Consider the following 19,373-nt stretch of genomic DNA (forward strand, 5'->3'; position numbering starts at 1 on the left):
GTAATGAAGTATCTTGGTGTAATGTGCACATTGGTGAGATATTTATTATCTTTGAAGGAAATACTAATAAGGAATTGATCTCAATGTGTTTTTTATTTCATCTAGAAGGTTAAGTAAACTGGATCGATTTTATCGGTTTAATTGGATTGTCAGTTTTATAGTATTCGTTGTATATCTATACCAATTGTTTTTATGGTGGAATTGTTTGAAGACAAAGGTCTAAATAAGCAAAAGTTGACGGAGTAAACTCAGGGTCATGGCTAAAACTTGAAAGTGTATAGCTCCACTTGATTTTCATTTTATATTCATTTTGTTTTTTATTGATAAATTATTCATTGCCATTGAAAAAATCATGGTAAGCAACATCAGTTGGTGGTCTGGGTGTCATGTGTTTTTGGATAGATATTCTAAGTTATATATCTTTATAATCAGAAGAATGTGGGGAACATGGCAGCATGCCACTATCATGGGTCTGTCTTCAATAGAAAAAGTTCTATAAAAAAACCCTGGCCAACAATCTTTTTTTCACATTTCATCACTATTTTATCAAACTTTAAACAATTCACCCAGATGACCCCCCGTTGAAATATCGTCTAGCTTTTAAAATGTTTGTCTTTCTTGATTCACTCATAGGTTACACGCCTGTTTTCCTCACAAACTACGCACTGGTGGAACCGCAAAAAAAAAAATGAAATATTGACCACCAATTCCTAAAGGAAAACAATAATGGAGAAAAGTGATATCTTTGCCCTTCCTTCCTGCTGCAGAAAAGTGTAAAATGGGAAATGGGGTGTTTTTGCACAGCAAACCTTTTTAATGTATGTTTTCTTTTTTTTTTTGTTGAAAACACATTTTCTTGAGGAGCATTTCCCCCACTTTTTGGTACAAAATTAAATTTGACTCTTCTCACACTCCAGATTAAAACACGAGCAGCGCTGCAGTTGCCACATTTGGGGGGGAATGGCAAGGTTGTGTCTGGATGCCATTAGTTGAAAAAAGTTTGAAGATGTATGAGTCAGAGGGCCCCAAATGACAAAAACTGATCTAGCGCTAGGGGGTGAAAGGGAACCTTTAGGATTTAAGGGGTTAAGCACATGATTTCGCCTATGCTCAAACACCTGCATTGTGCTGCACCTGACCTTCTCCCATAACTGATCTAATCATCCTGAAAAACGCGTGAGCATCAAAGTGCATTAAGTAAGTAATGCTGAGGAAGAGCTGCCTTGGAAGCTGCACAAATAAAAAACATAAGTATATTCTCACACGTTCCATGAGTGCGGCTGCTTTTGAAACGGCTGGCTATCAAAATGCGCACCCGTGTCTGTCTCTCTCAGTGATTTCCTGGCCATATATATTTATTGCATGTCTTGTAGCATCAAACTGCCAGAGTTTCTCCCCTCCTTCCAGTACAATCCACACACAATTAGCATGTACACGTTGGATAATCCAGGTTGATAAATACATTTGTAAACACAAAAACATACTTTATTTGCCTCTTTATACAAAATATTAGGATCGAACCCATCAACTTCCAAAAAATATGATACATAAGTGGATGCGGTTATCTCCAAACTGTCCCGGAAGGGAGTAGAGTTCACCGTGTTTGCTTTGCAAAATCAGGCTGTTTTCCCGTTCGCTCTTTCTTTCAACAAATGTTCTGCAAAATGAGGTGTTTGGAGTTTATCGCCCAAGTCTATTCCAAGCCCTGCAGTCATGGATAGGAAGAGGTAGGCCTTTAGGGAACAATGCCGCTAGAGGGCGTGCTGGTTCCAGTGGATGCGTTTGCTTTACTTCCATAAAACAAGGTATTGTAGTAGACGCGCCGTCCTCCTCACCCGCCTCACGGCAGATGCCATAAGTTAAATAACTTACAAATAACATTCCCTGGTCAAGATTACCATGGAAAAAAAAATAACTTATCTTCCCGACCTCCACCCGCCCAAAAAACCGCTTGACTCTGATCCAGTGTTCTGAGGAGGGTGTATTAGCCTATTACAAGACAGATGATGCTTTGAGCCAAAAATGTAATGTGTTAACTAATGTGTGCTGAGAGTAGTATCATTACACTCCAGGATGGTCGGTGAATTTTTGGGAGGGGTGCTGAGTCCAATGTGATGTGGGATTCTTTGCACGGAATGCCTCAAATGTCCTGCACTCAGTACTTGAGGGGTGTGTGAGCAGCAGGACCAGTTATGAGGGATGTCTTGTGCAAAAACTGGTGTGTAGAGTGACCAAGGCTGTCTGTGTGCAGAGTGATCAAGGACTCCATGTGCATAACTACCTGTGAGATCCATGTGCAGAAAGGACCAGGGACCTGAGAGCAGAATACCCTGTGACGTAGGCTGCAGAATACTTCAGTGATGCTGTGTGCAGAATGTATGATGGATGCTGTCTGTAAATGCTTGGGGTTGCTGAAGGGTAATCCACGGATGGCCTTTTCACAAGCCTTCCAGGAGGTGGTGTGTGGATGGCTCGTCGATCCTGTGCCTAGGTTCTCAGGGAATGATTCTGGGACGCTCCTCAGAACGCACGAGCGATGTTCTGTTTGACTGCTGCATGGATGCTGGGATTGGCTGGTGTAAATATGTTACCTACAGAATGCACCGGAGCAGCTGTGTGCAGAACACATCAACAATGCTCTCTCTGGGTGGATTTACACGAGGGTGGTGTGTAGAGGACCTCAGAAATGATGTATGCAGAGAGTGCATCACGAATGATGTTTGCAAAATTGGATGTATATATATTTGGCTTCGTTTTCTTTAATTCCTTATGAAAAATTGAATAAAGACTTATTTATGATGTTTGCAGAATACCTTAGAGATTCTGTATGCTGAACTCACGAAAGGATGCTGCATACTGAATCCATCAGGAATGTTGTGCTGAGAATGTTCAGGGATGCTATATGCACAGTGGCTCAGGGATGCTGTATACTGAATTCATCAAGACTGCTGTGTGCAGAATACCCCAGGAATGCTGTTTGGTGAGTGCATCGGGGGCGTGGTATGCACAAATAATCAGGGATGCTGTGTGCAAAATAGATATCGGATGATGCATGTGGAGTTCGTCAGTTCTACTGAGTGCGGAATGCATCCCAGAAGGAATGCGTCAATTTCCACCAGGAAGTTGTCTGTGGCTGGCTCAGGGATGCTGAATGCATCATGGATAAGTTAAGGTGCAATCCGTAGAGTGTGAATGGTGCAGTCTTTGTAGGCCCATGAATACTCTTTGCTAAATCCCTTGGCGGTGATCTGTGCAACACATCCTAGGGCTGCTGTCTGGTGAGTGCCTCGAAGATGCTGGGTGTCCAGTGCAGAACGACCCACAGGTGGTCTGTGAATAAAACATGGCTAGGAATATTTTTCGGACAATTACTTACAAGTGCCAATGTCTCATAGATAATGAAAGCTGTGTGTGGACTGGCTCGTGAGTGCTGTGTACATAATTCAGTGGTGCTGTTTGCTGGATGCCCCGTAGATGCGGTGTACAGACTGACTCAAGAGTGCTGTGTTCAGAATGCCCTGTGATGCTAGATGTCTCATGGATGCTGCGTGCAGACTGACTCAAGAGTGCTGTGTACAGAATCCCCTGTGATAATATATAATGGATGTCTCATGGATGCTGTGTGCAGGTTGACTCAAGAGTGCTGTGTACAGAATCCCTGTGATGTTAAATAATAGATGTCTCATGGATGCTGTGTGCAGACTGACTCAAGAGTGCTGTGTACAGAATCCCCTGTGATAATATATAATGGATGTCTCATGGATGCTGTGTGCAGACTGACTCAAGAGTGCTGTGTACAGAATCCCTGTGATGTTAAATAATAGATGTCTCATGGATGCTGTGTGCAGACTGACTCAAGAGTGCTGTGTACAGAATCCCCTGTGATGGTAAATAATGGATGTCTCATGGATGCTGTGTGCAGACTGACTAGAGAGTGCTGTGTACAGAATCCCCTGTGATGTTAAATAATAGATGTCTCGTGGATGCTGTGTGCAGACTGACTCAAGAGTGCTGTGTACAGAATCCCCTGTGATAATATATAATGGGTGTCCATGGATGCTGTGTGAAGACTGACTCAAGAGTGCTGTGTTCAGAATCCCCTGTGATAATATATAATGGATGTCTCATGGATGCTGTGTGCAGACTGACTCAAGAGTGCTGTGTACAGAATCCCCTGTGATGTTATATGATAGATGTCTCATGGATGCTGTGTGCAGACTGACTCAAGAGTGCTGTGTACAGCATCCCCTGTGATGTTATATGATAGATGTCTCATGGATGCTGTGTACACTGACTCAAGAGTTCTGTGTCCAGATTTCACTGTGATGCTGGGTGTCTCGTGAATGCTGTGTGCAGACTGACTCAAGAGGGCGGTTCACAGGTCCCCTGGGGTGCTGTGAGCAGAGAGGCCCGGGGGCTCCTAAGCAGGCTTCCTTCCGGTTCTGCTCTTCTCGGGGTCAGCGGTTGCTCGCTCGGGGGCTTCAGCCTGCTGCCCTAGTTGCCCTGCCCAGGGGGCAGATGCCTGGCTGCATGGGGCTTTTGGTATCTGGTGTCCCTCTAGGCCGGTCCAAGATGCCTTGTACGATAGTTTCTGGTCCAAAGCTCGGCGGGGTGAAAGGGAGGCTGGCCCGGTCCGCACCGGATGTGTCCACGTGCCGTGTCCGTGCCCAGGTTCACCAGACAGCCGCTTCGTTCATCTCCTGGTTGGGGTGAGAGAGGGGGCCGCTGTACCCACTGTTGCTGGACATGGAGAAAGGGGGGCTCGGCCCCCCTCCGAAGACTTCGCCGGGGATGGGATGGAGGGAGCCGGTCATCCCCGGCTCTGGGCTGGGGGTGTCCGGGTGGGAGATCATGTCCGTGTACCTTTGGTTTTCTGAAGGGTGGTGTCCAGACAGAGGGGGCTCCAGGGGGCCCAGAGGCGTTGACCCAGGTCCTGAGTTCTGAAGGTAGCTGGAGTCTGCAGGGGACTGGGCCTGAGAGGAGGGAGGGCCGTGCGGAAAGAAGTCGTAACTTCCGGGAGGTCCGTAGTATTCACCTTGGTAATCTGTGTTGAATGAGAGCAAGAGAAAGGAGAGAGAGAGAGAAAGAGAGAGAGAGAGAGAGAGAGAGAGAGAAAAGAGAGAGAGGGAAGAGAGAGGAGAGAATGAAGAGAAAGAGAGAGAGGAGAGAGAGAGAGAGAGGAGAGAGGTAGAGAGCGAGAGAGAAAAGAGAGAGAGGGAGAGAGAGAGAGAGAGAAAGAGGAGAGAGAGAGGGAGAGCGAGAGAGAGAGAGAGAGAGAGAGAGAGAGAGAGAGAGAGAGAGAAGAGAGAGAGAAAGAGAGAGAGGGAGAGAAGTGAGAGGGAAGAGAGAGATAGAGAGAAGGAGGGGAGAGAGCATGGTTTAGGGAGTGAGAAAGGGGGTGAAAGAGGAGGCAAGAGAAGGGGAGACAAGCGAAAGAGAAAGAACGATGTGGCAAGGAGGAGATAGAAAGAGAGGGTGGAGTGAGGAATAGAAGGAGAATGAGGAATAGAGGAGAAGAAATATAGAGCGGAAGGACAGAGAACGGGAGAAATAGAGGATGAAGGAGTTTCAGCAAAGGATGCAAAAACAGACAGGGAAGAGAAGAAAGGGGATGGAGCCGAGGATAAAATCAGAGAGATATTAAAAAAATGTGACACAAAAGGGTTAAAATGAGAACATTTGAAAGGTGAATGGGGAGGATGAGAAAGAGGAAGGTAAGAAGAAGGGCGGCGGCGGGAGACCAAACCATGGGGTGGGATATGGTGTAAGAACAGGGCAATACGGCAGAGAAAAGCAGAATTATAAGGAGAAGAGGAAAGTTAAAAATACGAGAGAAGGCGACAAAGAGGAAGAAAAAGGGACAGTGGAAAAGAGAAAAAAAACAGCGTTAATACACATCAGGTCTGAGCCGTGAAGCATTAATACAGCGCGGCGCGCGTTGCTGGCGAGGCCGAGAAGTGTGAATGCGGTTCTCGTTCATTTTCACAGCTTCCCTCATCTCCGTCGAGCCCGGCAGAAGGGGGCCGGGGGCCGTGAAGAGAGCCCCCTCCCCCTAGCGCTGGGTCGAGGGAGGAGGGGGCATGCTTAGGGCGACGGAGACCCCAAGCCCTGCTCTGCCGGGGTTTATTTTAAAATAAACACGTGTGCAGGTAACTGGCTCCTGCACGCGTTAGAAGGGGCCGCTTGAATCAAACCCAATGCCAGGCCCTCCAGCACACACTGGCAGCCCCCGGCTTCACAAAGAGGCCCCGTCCTCTCAGCCCGGACATTGTTTGCCTTAAATTATCCGTAATTGCTGCACAATGGCTTAATTATAGAGCGGGCTAACGAAGTGAGTGCAGCACGGATCGGCGAGGCGCGCCCGGGGTATCAGCCTGGCTGCGTTACAGGGATCTATCTCTGTGCACCGCCAGCAAGGGGGGGGGGGGGCTGCGGGCCGGGGCGCGGGCACACGAGTGCCCGCTGGGGGTGTACGGTGTGCACCCCCAGCGGGCACTCGTGTGCACACCCAGCTGAGACTCCTCTAAGAGAAGGCGAGGGGGAGCTGCTGGCCGGGGCGCGTGCACACACGCCCCCGCTGGGCACCGGGGGTGTACGGGCACACCCCCATCTGTAACACGGGCACACCCAGCGGGCACTCATGTGCACACCCAGCTGAGACTCCTCTAAGAGAAGGCGAGGGGGAGCTGCTGGCCGGGGCGCGTGCACACACGCCCCCGCTGGGCACCGGGGGTGTACGGGCACACCCCCATCTGTAACACGGGCACACCCAGCTGAGACTCCTCTAGATAAAGAGATGGATAGGGGGTCGCAGGCCGGAGCGTGTGCACACAAACCCACCTCTGGACCGGAGTGCATTTGCACACCACCATCTGTACATACGCACAGCCAGCCACATCTAGATAAAGAGAACGCCACAGACCACCCACCTCTGCATACCAAACGCTGTACATGCACACCCGTACACGCGCACCCAGATCCAACTCTAGACTGATCGGTGTACATACATACCACCGTGTGACAGCAGCTGTGCTCGTGCACCCACACTCCCCTCTAGATGCGGATCGGTCTGCACGCACACTACCGTGTGACAGCAACTGAGCTCGTTGTAATGAACAAAAATACGTCCTACACGCGTGCACCCACACTCCGCTCTAGACACCGATCAGTCTTCATGCACACCACCGTGTGACAGCAACTGGCTGTGCGCGTGCACCCACATTCACCTCTAGATACGGATTGGTGTGCATGCACACTATCTTGTGACATCATCCACACGTGTGCATAGGGCCAACACTTGATACCAAAGGGCGTACATTCATATGACCATGTGACATCCGTCACTGAATATTGAGCAGCAGACATATGACACAGATCCGCACGTGCGTGTACACTTGCTCTCACCTCAAGATACCAGGGAGTGTATTCGCAAAATTATGTTATGTGTGTTTGTAAAGTGCAGTAGCACCCGCGAGCATATCTTGGCGCTGAAAAAGTCTGACAAATTATCGTACTTGCGCCATGGATCTGTGCAATCACCTCTATAGATGACGTATGTGTCTGCGTGCTGGTAGGAATGCATACAGAGACACACGACGAAAGTGTCTGCGCACAAGCACACGTATAGCTATAGATACACGTTGAGAAATGTACATATGCCTTGTTAAGTGGTCTGCACCTGTGGGACATAAATATGTACCGAAACGTGCACAGAAACTGCCCCATAATCTTTGCACTTACATACCTAGATATTGACGTGTGCCCTACAGATACAGTACCTCTACATGTCTGCAGAGGCAGCTGTTGCTGTATACTGAGGGCTGTACATACATCCCAGACATACACCGTATCACGGTATTTTCAGGCATGCAGATATGCAAATGGGCATGATAGAACCTGCGCGCGTGAAAAAGGTACGTGGCTTGACCTGCACACGTGTTCACACACGGCTATAAAATCGACCCTGCACACACATATCAAGGGAGAACATGCCGGGGCATTTATAGGACTTGTTAAAGTGCAAACATGTTTGTATCAGTAGGCTTTCTGTGAAAACACACACACAAACCATTCGATAGCTGCGCATATCACCACACATATACGACAGGCACAGCTTATGTTCAATGCATCACAAATACATCCGCAGGTAAAAAAATAACCCTTAACGTTTCAAGTCTAGATTTTACGTTTCAGTTGATTTTAACCATAACATATATTATTCCCAGTACAAGCCCCCTTCCTGTATTTTTTTATCTACCACAGTGTATGTAATGTGTACAAATCAGATACCAGCGTGCCATATTCATGTCAACGCATATACTGGAAATACACAAAAGCATTTTTGAATAAGCGAAAATTAAGAAAAGAGGTTAAACTGCTCACTCCAGCGATCGCGCATCCAAATGAACACGTATTCCTAGGTGTCCGGGGCACGTTTCCGTTGATAAATATTTCTGACAAAACGAAAATGCTCCAAATTCCCCCCGTTTTACTTTTTAAAGGACGCTCACCCCAGCGGGAGGCCGATTTCACCCATGCCAAATGAAACAAACCATGAAATAGACAATTCGGGTTCGGATTCGTCCTCAAAGTCTGCACTGGACGCGGGATATTTTTGGCACCAGCTGCTAGCGCCTCGGTTCGCGACACTCTAACATATATTTACACACGCATTTTGACAATATTTGGATATTATGACGCGCAGTCTTATCCTGGCTGCGACCCTTCGTTAAAACCCCGCGAGGGGCGGCGTTCCTTCACATGCACGACGCGGGCTCGCCATATAGAATATCCAGTTATTAGGTCTCCTTTGTAACATGTGTGAATGAAATTCGGGTGGGGTGGAGGCGAACTAAATGCCCGATCGCTGCACCCCCGCCCCCCAAAACACACGTAACCCGAAATAAATCGTCTTTGTAATCCGTTAACACTACCTCCCATTCAGCCTGTTTTCGCATTAAGCTGATAAACAAACACGAAGCCTTTGACAGAATCAAACGGCGAATTGCAACTTATTGAAAGGGGTGGGAGGGGGTTAATGGCGGCAGGGGCTCAAACCCCGCCACGGAGACAGACACATAAAGAAGCGGTGCGTGTTCATGTGAGGTGCAGAGACGCGAGTTTTGTTTTTTTGATGATGCCGGGGGTATAAACAAACAGCAGAAGAGACAAACAGAGGGTTCTTGGGGGCGGAGGGAGGGGGGCAGCATGAAAGGAGGGGGCCCCGGTCTGTGACAATGACCTTCCGTATGCTCGGAGAGTTCGGAGGTAATTGGAACAAATGCCGCATGAAAGGGGTACAAAGACGGGCAGCTGTATCTTTGTTCGGCTCTGCAGAGTAAGGAGGGATTGAGAGGGAGGGAGGGGGGCGGTGGAGGGGGGGGGGGCGTTCAGAGGGGGTGTCTCGAGCTCTCTACACAATGTACGGCTTAGCGCCCCTTCTGCAGGGAGCAGGGCTGACTTGGGCCTGGGCTGGGCGGGACTCTGAGGTGTATGTGTGAGTTAGTGCATATGCGTGTGCTTGTAGTGTGCGAGGGGTGAGTGAGTGAGTGCATTTTTGTGTGTGAGCGAGAGTGGGTGACGGTGCACGAGCCTGTGAATGCCCGACCGTGTGAGCACGTGTAAGTGCGTGAGACTGTTTTCATTAGTATGGCTGTGTTCGTGTGTGGGCTACGTGTGAGTGTTGGAGTGCATGTGACCAGTGTTGTAGAAATAACCCCCCTCCCGCAGCTGGGCGACAGGGGCGCCGACCTCCAGGGTCCCCCCTATCGGCACTGTATACGGGCGGCGGCGGGCCTCTGGCCTGAGCGCTCCTGACTGGGTGCTGAGATGGGTGCTAAGCCCCCCCCCCCCCTCCCGCCCCCCCATGTATCTTGTAGGCAGGACCCCTCAAGATTCCTTTCCACAGCTTGTGACTGAATGAAAATGATAGGGGGTGAGCGAACCTGTGAGTGCATGCTTGTTTTTAGACAGTGTCTGTGAGTTATGTGCAAACATGGAGGAGCATAAGTGTGCGTGTGGTGGCGTGTTTAACTTTAGTAACTATGCCTGTATCCACGTGAGTGCGCATTTGTGTAAAACTGGACTGTGTGCTTATGAGACTTTGTGCATGCGTGTATGTGCCCTTGTTTACACAACATGAACACATGAATACGTTTGAGCTGAGGCTGTCTGTTCCTTTCTGTTTGTGTATGTATGCTGTTTGTTTCTGCTTGCGCGTGTCCGAGAGGCAGGAAGGGTGTGTGCGCGCGCACGCATGGGCTTGCGTTTGTGTTTAAAAATGGGTCAGTGTTTTGATGAGTGTTTGTGTGCATATGTGGCTGTTATTTGTAATCGAGAGGTCATTTAACGGGAAATCAATCATTAAATGTCACATACGCATTTTGATTGAAGCTATTTTTTCATTTTTGCAATAATGACTATAGTACATTTATGAAATGTCTAACTGAACTTGGCTACCCTTTATCAGAAATATGCCATTGGTAAATGGTTGTTATTGTGTGCGCAACAGACATGTTTTCTTCTCTATAGTCAAAGGCTTCATAACATTATAACGAATGTATGTAATGTGGTGAGTGCACGTGGGCGTGTTTGTGTGATTTTGCACTGAAAGGCCTGTCATGCCTGCACAATTCACTGGAGTCAAAAAAAGGGATATCAGATTGTGGGGCAGGCACCCTTCCGGAGCAGATGCCAGAGGGAACCTGGCACTTTCACAAACGGCCATACACTCCGACCCCCCTTCCTTTTTTTTCTGCCCTGCGGGGGTTTTCTGCTTTTTTTGAGGTCATTGACGGGTACTCCACAGAGTAGCCCACTATTACCCCTACGCTACGAGTTAGGTAGAAGAGAGCTCACGGAAAAGGCCAAACTACGCCCGATATTATTCTGGCGCAGACTTTGGACCACACCAGAACTCTCTCATTATGCGGAGGGGTTCTCTGATGTTATTAAAGCTGATCACTATAATAAAATCAGGTGGTTCAAAACATTAAAGATTGCATTGTACAATCTAGGACTCCAGGCCTTATGGACAGATCCTGCTGGGGCCTTATTTCCCTCTAAAACTGTGTTAAAGGACACATTTTGGGAACATGTAGCAAATAGCAGCTTACTTAATACCAACAGTGGGACTATGACCACTGGCTACTTAGAAACTAAAATGTTCCCTATTTATGAAAAGTACTGGGACTATATAATGAATCCCCTGGACAGGAAATTGTTATTTCAAATGAGGGTAGGTTCGCTCCCACTCCGTAACCTAACAGCTAAATGGAAACCAGGGGGGGCTGTACTATGCCCAGCTTGTGGGGTAGGCAAAGAAACCCTGGGACATTTTCTGTTTTGTTGCCCAGTATATGCTGCCCCAAGACTAGCCTGGTTGGCTCCTATGTGTCGGAATTTAGGTACAAAAAGTAGTATGGTGGCACTGCGTATAGTAAAATCTACCATTGAAGAATGGATCAATATTGCAATTGCAAAGTACCTGGGATGGGCGTGGGTTTTAAGGATGAGACGGTTGGCAAGTTAATTACTGCCATCAAGTCGCACAGAGACTGCTAGACATTAGTCTATTCTCTGTAACTGCTTATTTATTTATAGTCAGAGACTGCTAAACTAATGTTTATTCTCTGTAAATTTTAACTGACCAGAGACTGCTAGCATTTCGTCTATTCTCTGTTTACGTATTCTGTCATCAGCCAACATTGATTTTCTTAATGCAATGAACTTTTTTAATGAATGATCTCCTGGGGGTATTTATATTGTTATTGGGATCATCCTTCTCTGGTCTTTATTTGTCGACGACATTGTTTTCTGCACCTGTATATATGATGTGTCATTGTTTTTAAATTGTTAGTTTTAAAATTGTCAATTTATGTATCGTGCTGTTCGACTGATCATGCAAATTTAATTGTTTTTTAATTTCATGTATGTTTGTCTGCTTTTATGAGTAATACTCGAATAAAGCACTTTGAAATTGAATTGTAATCGAGAGGTCATTTAACGGGAAATCAATCATTAAATGTCACATACGCATTTTGATTGAAGCTATTTTTTCATTTTTGCAATAATGACTATAGTACATTTATGAAATGTCTAACTGAACTTGGCTACCCTTTATCAGAAATATGCCATTGGTAAATGGTTGTTATTGTGTGCGCAACAGACATGTTTTCTTCTCTATAGTCAAAGGCTTCATAACATTATAACGAATGTATGTAATGTGGTGAGTGCACGTGGGCGTGTTTGTGTGATTTTGCACTGAAAGGCCTGTCATGCCTGCACAATTCACTGGAGTCAAAAAAAGGGATATCAGATTGTGGGGCAGGCACCCTTCCGGAGCAGATGCCAGAGGGAACCTGGCACTTTCACAAACGGCCATACACTCCGACCCCCCTTCCTTTTTTTTCTGCCCTGCGGGGGTTTTCTGCCTCTTCTCGGCTCCGCCTCTCCATATCGACCCGACCGCGGCGCTCCACGCACATAAATCAGCCGCAGCCGGCGGCAGGCGGGCCCGGGTGCCTCCGCGGAGCCGCGCAAAGCCCTTTCAAAGCGGCAGGCAGGGGGCAGAGGTGCTGCCCAGGTGATGGAAGGGCGGGAGGGGGCAGGTGTGAGAAGGAGGGGCGGGGGTGGTGGTAACATGCTTGGGGCAGGAGGGAGGAGAGGGGCAAAGCAGGTCGTGACGTCATGGCCTCATAACCTTTTCGTCAGAGGTCTGTCATTTCCCCACAATCCTCCTATTTGATAGACAGTGGAGATCACACCGGTTTATTGGTGCTCGTGCACAGTGCCGAGTATGGACACCTGGCACCACAGGAGGACTGCTGGAAATATTATTGTTCAAAAATAACAGACTGAGTGCCCTATTATTGTTACCCCAAGGGGTTTTCCTGCACAGAGCGTATAGGGAGGATGCAGAAGAGCCGTGGCTAGAAAATTTGGGATTAAAATTGGAAGAGCCAGTTCTTCAAGTCTTTTCGAAAGCGCGCAGTTCCTCAGAGAATCTGGAAGAGAGTTCCATAGTTTTGCGCCTAAATAGGCAAATGAGTGCCCTCTCATGCCAGAAAAAAGGAACCGAGGCCCCGTAAACAAGGCTCGATGTAAGGATCTCAAGGAGAGAGACGTATAGTAGGGACTATAGTAGGGACACACCAGATGCTGGATGTCAAGTCCAGCTTTTGCCTTGAACATGCAAGATGGTGCTTTAAATTTGATATGGTTAGCGATCGTAGGCCAGTGCAACTCATGGAAAAGATTAGATGCTGAGGCAAATTTAGGAAGTCGACAGAGAAGCCTAGCAGCAGACTTCTGCACTACCTGTAGCCGACGGATAGTGACTTTGTCGGCTCCTAAGTACTGCACATTGCCATGATTCAATCTGGGAATAATTTGGGGCTGAATCACTATCCTTTGCACAGAGGCGGTGTTCAGCCAAAGGGTCTTTTTTAAGCCATTTGAGCACTGCAAAACAAGGGGCCATCACCGTAGCCACTTGAGGCTTCATATATAGCATGTCATCCAGAAGGAAGCCCAAGTTCTCGGCCTTTGAGGATGGAGCGGGCAGAGCCCATAGGGAAAACAGGCCAGTGTTGTGGACCTCAGAGAAATTGATTTTTTGCCCATGATCATGACCTCAGTGTTGTCCCCGTTGAGCTTGAGTGATTTTTTTATTCCTCCATAAGGAGATGCAACTCAAGCCCAAATTGTGATCAGAAGGTCCATTGTTATGAGGAGATGACAGAGTGAAGATGATTTGTATGTCATCTGTATAGGAGAAAAAAGACAAGGCACTGCTCTCCAATTCATCCGCCAAAGGACGGATGTAGGGGTTGAACAACATCAGACTCAACACAGAACAGAACCTCGAGGGACTCTAGAGATTATTTCTTTTTGTTTTGGACCTTGCAGTAAAAGTAAAGACTTGAAAGGACCGATCATTAAGAAAAGAGCTGAGCCACTCCAGGGCTAGGCCATCAAGGTCGAGTGCCACCAATCTTTCCATCAAGATGGAGTGAGACACTGTATCGAAGTCCATGCTAAGGTCTAAGAAAGTAGTACAAAAGGGGGTGGTGATGGACGGAGCATCTGAATCAATCAAACACTCACACCCAGTCAAAAGATCTGGGTTTAATCCATCACCGTTCTTTAGCCCACTCTGCCACCCCAGTTCAGACATGGCCATATGCAAATCAGTCTGACCCTGTGCCTCATGGGAACAGTCCAGCCCGAACTGCCAAGCCATGCCTTCCCTGGACCGGAAACAAGCTTCCGAGGACCGGTTTCTAGAATTCCAGCGGTCTTCAGCCCGGCTTGTTTGAATCCAGTGGCAAAGTGAGCCTAAGAAAGTAAGCGCAGCTGTTCCTCCCTCATCCAGGCGCTGCCTTAGAAGCTCAGTTACACCCAAAAGGGTGGATTCATTACAGTGTCCAGCCCTGAAACCAGACTTGAAAGGATGGTGAAAATGTTGAACTTCCACAAAAGAGGTTATTTGGCCATTGACCTGTTTCTCCAAAATCTTCAAGAAGATGGGCAGCAGGGAGATTTGGCGGAAATCTAACAATTTGACAGGATACAAGTTAGCTTTTTCCAGGAGTGGAAGAACCATGGCATGTTTCCACTTCTGGGGAACAGACCCTTTCCTGAGTGAGACGTAGGAGGCTAGAATCCAACTGCTTGAGAATGTTGGGTGGTAAAGGATCCAGCGGTGAACCTGACTTGATCGACTGAAGAATTGATTTGAGAGAAGCGATGCCCAGAGGGGACCAAGAACTACATTTTAAAGGCAGGTCAGCAGTGGGCCGGGTGCCTTAGAGAGACTATAAGAGAAAGGTTCTGAGTATAAGTGTTTACAACAGTCCTTTGGCTGTGCTCCCTGAGTGCAGTCCCTGGTCAATTGGGAGTGGATATTTTCCACTTTTTGAGTAAAAAAAGAGGGCAACATCCTTGCATTGAGTTTGAGAAAGCAGAGGAGTGGGAGGAAAGTTACAAGAATCAGATAACTCCTTCACCAATTTAAAAGTGTTTTGGGACAATTTTGAGCATTTAGAACTTTGTCTGAGTAAAAAGCTGCTCGAACAGATTTACAGAGCCCATGGTGTATTTTTTAGCGCTTCTCTATAACTGATTTTGGCTTCCTCTATATAAGACTTTTATCTAAAGTCTTTCCAGGACCTTGCATTGTTTCTTTTCTAGTCTCTGTGTTTCATTAAACCAAGGTGCCGTTGGCAAAAAATGGCATAGATGTATTGCAGTGGCTGGTAGACTTTTCTCCATAGCCTCCGTAAGCCAACAGCGAGTCTGGTCATGATTCAATGATCAGCAGTGATTAGGTCTGACAGATTTGAAAAAATTGGGTCCAAAAGACGGCCTGCTACATGGGTGGGAGTAAAATTGCCAGATTCACATTGAGAACACCAAGATCCTCTGTGAGGGTTGAGCTCTGAGAACATTTAGGACCATCCAGAGGAAGATTGACGTCACCCAAGAGTGTAAAGTTGGCTGATTTTAAAATGTGCAGGGCTATGAGATGCGGAAAAGAGGTGCACCAGTTTCCCACGCAACCAGGGGGTGATACAACAGAGCAGCCATACTGGTTGTGGTGTCTGGGCCACGGGTGGAGGACGGAAGCATAGCATTGTGAACATTACAGTCTAGCGAAGTTGAACAAGAGAAATTGCTACCCCTACATGTTAAAGGACTCACCACTAGAACAAAGGACTGGCAATTACAAATAAAGTCCACCCCTAATGCTTTTAGTAGATCAGCAGAGTAGAACTCTGGTAGGATTGGACCAGGGTCCGTGGTCCCTGGCCATGGCTGACCGCAGACGGGTGGAGACAGGCGTGCCTTAGGTGCGCCTGCTGGGCGCATCAGATACATGTCTGCTCCTCTTGAATCAGCAACGTGCCCGCTCCCCGGCCATCTTAAATAAGGCCATAACATCCTATGTTAGACCGCTAGCACCCAATAATAACAGCACCACCAAAATGGCCACCAAGATGGGAAACAGCACTTAAACATGTGCTTTGCTGCAAGCAATGCAAAACATAAAAGGCCCAAGTCCTCCAGAACACACTTCGTTCCCAAGCAGTCAAAATAATGTTAAAACAGATCAACAATAGGAAATCTGACAATGTGCAAAATGAAGCGATAGCGGTTCTCAAAGGCAAGCCCCTACCTAGCCACTGCACGTCTGCTCCCCCCATCTTAAATAGGGACTTAACACAGGAGCTAGACCGCTACACCTAAGAATAACAGTGCCACCAAAATGGCCACCAAAGCGGGTAACAGCACTTAAACACATGCTTTCCTGCAGCCAACACAAAACAAAAAAGGTCCCCAGAAATGCCAACCCTGTGGAAGATGGCACCCTTTGTAAGCACACAGGCAGCATGATAAGTTCATTGTTCCTGCTCTGCACCCGGCCAGGGTCACTCTCTCCTGAACAATTGTTTCTGCGCTCTAATATCAAAGGCTCAAGTAGCAATCCATTCAAGACAGAGCACTGACTATACCTGCACCAAGGGACGTCACCGACAATAAAGATGCACTCAGCATTGCCACTCGGAAATGACCATAACCCGGATTATTCCACGTAAAATTCATAACAGTGTTCACCTCTGTAGACAGTTGTCACTTTAAAGAGGAGGCTGACATCAGAAGAGAGAATCTCTCAAAAGTGTTCTGCAGCCATGGGCGAGCCCCAGAATCAATTAAATCCCATTTCCTTAACTCAAAAAGTCATTAAAAAAGTCTCACACTGAGAGTGAGAAGCAAAATTACAGGTAAATTAACATTAATACAGGGGTATAGACTTAGACACAGGAAGAACAGACACGGTGACACAGAGGCACAGATGCAGTTAGACACAAACAGGCACAGGAACCAGATGCCTTGTCACATGTGTACGGACACAGTGACGCACAAACGTACACTGGAACAGTAAGCACAGTGACCCAGAGGTACACACACAGTAAGACGCAATCAATCATAGGCATAGTAAAACGGACGCAGTGACAGAGGAACAGACGCAGTATGGAACAAGCACCAATAGGCAGAGGAAAACAGACAGTGAGGCAGAAGTACACACAGGCACCATAAGAGATACACTGACACAGAGGTGCATTGAGACACAAGCACACATAGGCACAGACACAGTAAGGCATAGCACACACCGGCAGGTTAAGGTAAAATTTGACAGAGGCCGAGAGACATACTTAGACCCAACCACACAAATGCACCATACGCCACATATATTGACATTGAGGCATACATGGTGTGAGGAGCAAGTACACACACATACAATAAGATATAGTGACACAGACAAGGTGAAAAATCTGCACGCAGTCACATGCTCTGTTCAAGTACCTGCTTTGGGAGGGAGGCGGGGGGAGGGTGTTAACATGACACAAGCCAGTTGATCTTGGTAAGAACAGACCCTCAGTTCCCAGACTGAGACTCAACCTTGCCAATGGCTGCTTCTACCTACCCTGGTGTCATGCCTCTCACTTGTTCGGTGGTAGGAGACTGTCTTTTTACTATTATTTGTTTCCCCGAGCCACAACGTTTGAAACCAACGCTTGCACACACTCGTGAGCTGCACGTGTCTCCTGTCTTGTGACAGGTTCATCTGACACTAAGTTCTGCGGTAACTGATTCTGCCACCCCTGATCTCTGCACATTAGTATGAGGGGAGCTTTCAAGAGGTGTGGGACAGCGAATTATGCCAGTGAAAGGGTCACCTTGGTCGCCTTTCGACCTCCCCTTTTAGAATCACTTCTGGGTTCACTGCACATTTGCAAACTTGCACCACAGAGCTTCATGGAAATCAGTGAGCACACTGCTGGGCAATTGTGCACCGCAGAAAGAAACCTGCCCTTCAGCAATTGGGCGCTGCCCAAGTGAGAAGCGTTCTCTCTGGTGACCTGAACCAATCCAGGGAAGTCTCTTTTTCTCATGCATGAGATTGGGGTCTTGGTAACAAGAAATTATGAGATCTCTTATAAATGATTAAGAGCAGCACTTAGAAATATTTATACTAGTAAAATCTCCAAGGAGACTTGCAGACTTCTCCTGAGTTGGCTTTGTGCTTCATGGCAGCGGAATGTCTTTGTGGATAGCATGGAGGACAGCTCATTCTCTCAAGTGTTGAACAGTTCGATTGTATTTCAGGTATGGCCTGGTTCAGGAAGTCAATTGATGGACTGCAGTTGTTGGTCAAACTGTCTCTGAACCTTATGAAAAGAGACTACATGGTACCAGCATCAAGGGCAGTGTTCTGGGTTCCCAATGGAGCCAATGGTTACATTCAATGCTCCTTGCATGATCCTCAAAGCTCACTGGAACAAATGACTCAGGCTTCTTTCAAAATTTGGCTCCTTGAAGCTCCTTGCAGGATCCTCAAAGCTCACTGGAACAAGTGGTCCAGGCTACATGCAAACGTATGCTCCTTGAAGCTCCTTGCATGATCCTCAAAGCTTGCTGGAACAAACGTTCCCGGCTACATGCAAAAGTTGGCTCCTGGAAGCTCCTTGCATGGTCCTCAAAGCTCATTGAAACAAACGTCCCAGGCTACTTGCAAAAGTTGGCTCCTTGAAGCTCCTTGCATGATCATCAACGCTCACTGGAACAAATGGCCCAGGCCACTTGCAAAAGTTTGCTAGTACCATTGTCCAACTTGCACCTGTTTCACCAACTTACGGATGTAAGGATTTTTGAGGCAGATCATGGGGCACCCAGGGACCCAGACTGTGGAATCCTTTTTAACTCTACCCTGAGAGTAGAACCTAACCACCTCTACTTAAGCAAACTTGTTAAACTTGAAATCTTCAAGCTTGTATTCTGCGGAAGATCTGCAAACGACCCAGGCTACTTGCACAAGTTGGTTCCTTGAAGCTCCTTGCATGATTCTCAAGCTCGCTAGAACAAACGACCCAGGCTACTTGCAAAAATTGGCTCCTTGAAGCTCCTTGCATGATCCTCAAAGCTCACTCGAACAAACGTCCCAGGCTACTTGCACAAGTTGGCTCCTCAAAGCTCCTTGCATGATCCTCAAAGCTCACTGGAACAAATGGCCCAGGCTACATGCAAACGTATGCTCCTTGAAGCTCCTTGCATGATCCTCAAAGCTCACTCGAACAAACGTCCCAGGCTACTTGCACAAGTTGGCTCCTCGGAGCTCCTTGCATGATCCTCAAAGCTCACTCGAACAAATGGCCCAGGCTACTTGCTTAAGTTGGCTCCTCGGAGCTCCTTGCATGATCCTCAAAGCTCACTCAAACATACATCCCAGGCTACTTGCAAAAGTTGGCTCCTTGAAGCTCCTTGCATGATCCTCAAAGCTCACTGGAACAAATGGCCCAAGCTGCTTGCAA

General features: G+C 47.4%; 1 protein-coding gene across 1 annotated transcript in view; it reads right to left on the bottom strand.

The window, feature by feature from the left end:
- Window positions 1-4,122: 4,122 nt before the first annotated feature.
- The window catches only part of LHX5 (LIM homeobox 5), a 48,127-nt gene continuing 32,876 nt past the window's right edge, over window positions 4,123-19,373 (bottom strand). The window contains exon 5 of the mRNA XM_086944740.1: window positions 4,123-5,044. Within this exon, the coding sequence (XP_086800866.1) occupies window positions 4,674-5,044 (371 nt within the window). The 3' untranslated portion in view covers window positions 4,123-4,673. The remainder of the gene's footprint in view (window positions 5,045-19,373) is intronic.

This window comes from Lissotriton vulgaris, chromosome 11, assembly GCF_964263255.1.
Source record: "Lissotriton vulgaris chromosome 11, aLisVul1.2, whole genome shotgun sequence".
Classification (NCBI taxonomy): Eukaryota; Metazoa; Chordata; class Amphibia; order Caudata; family Salamandridae; genus Lissotriton; species Lissotriton vulgaris.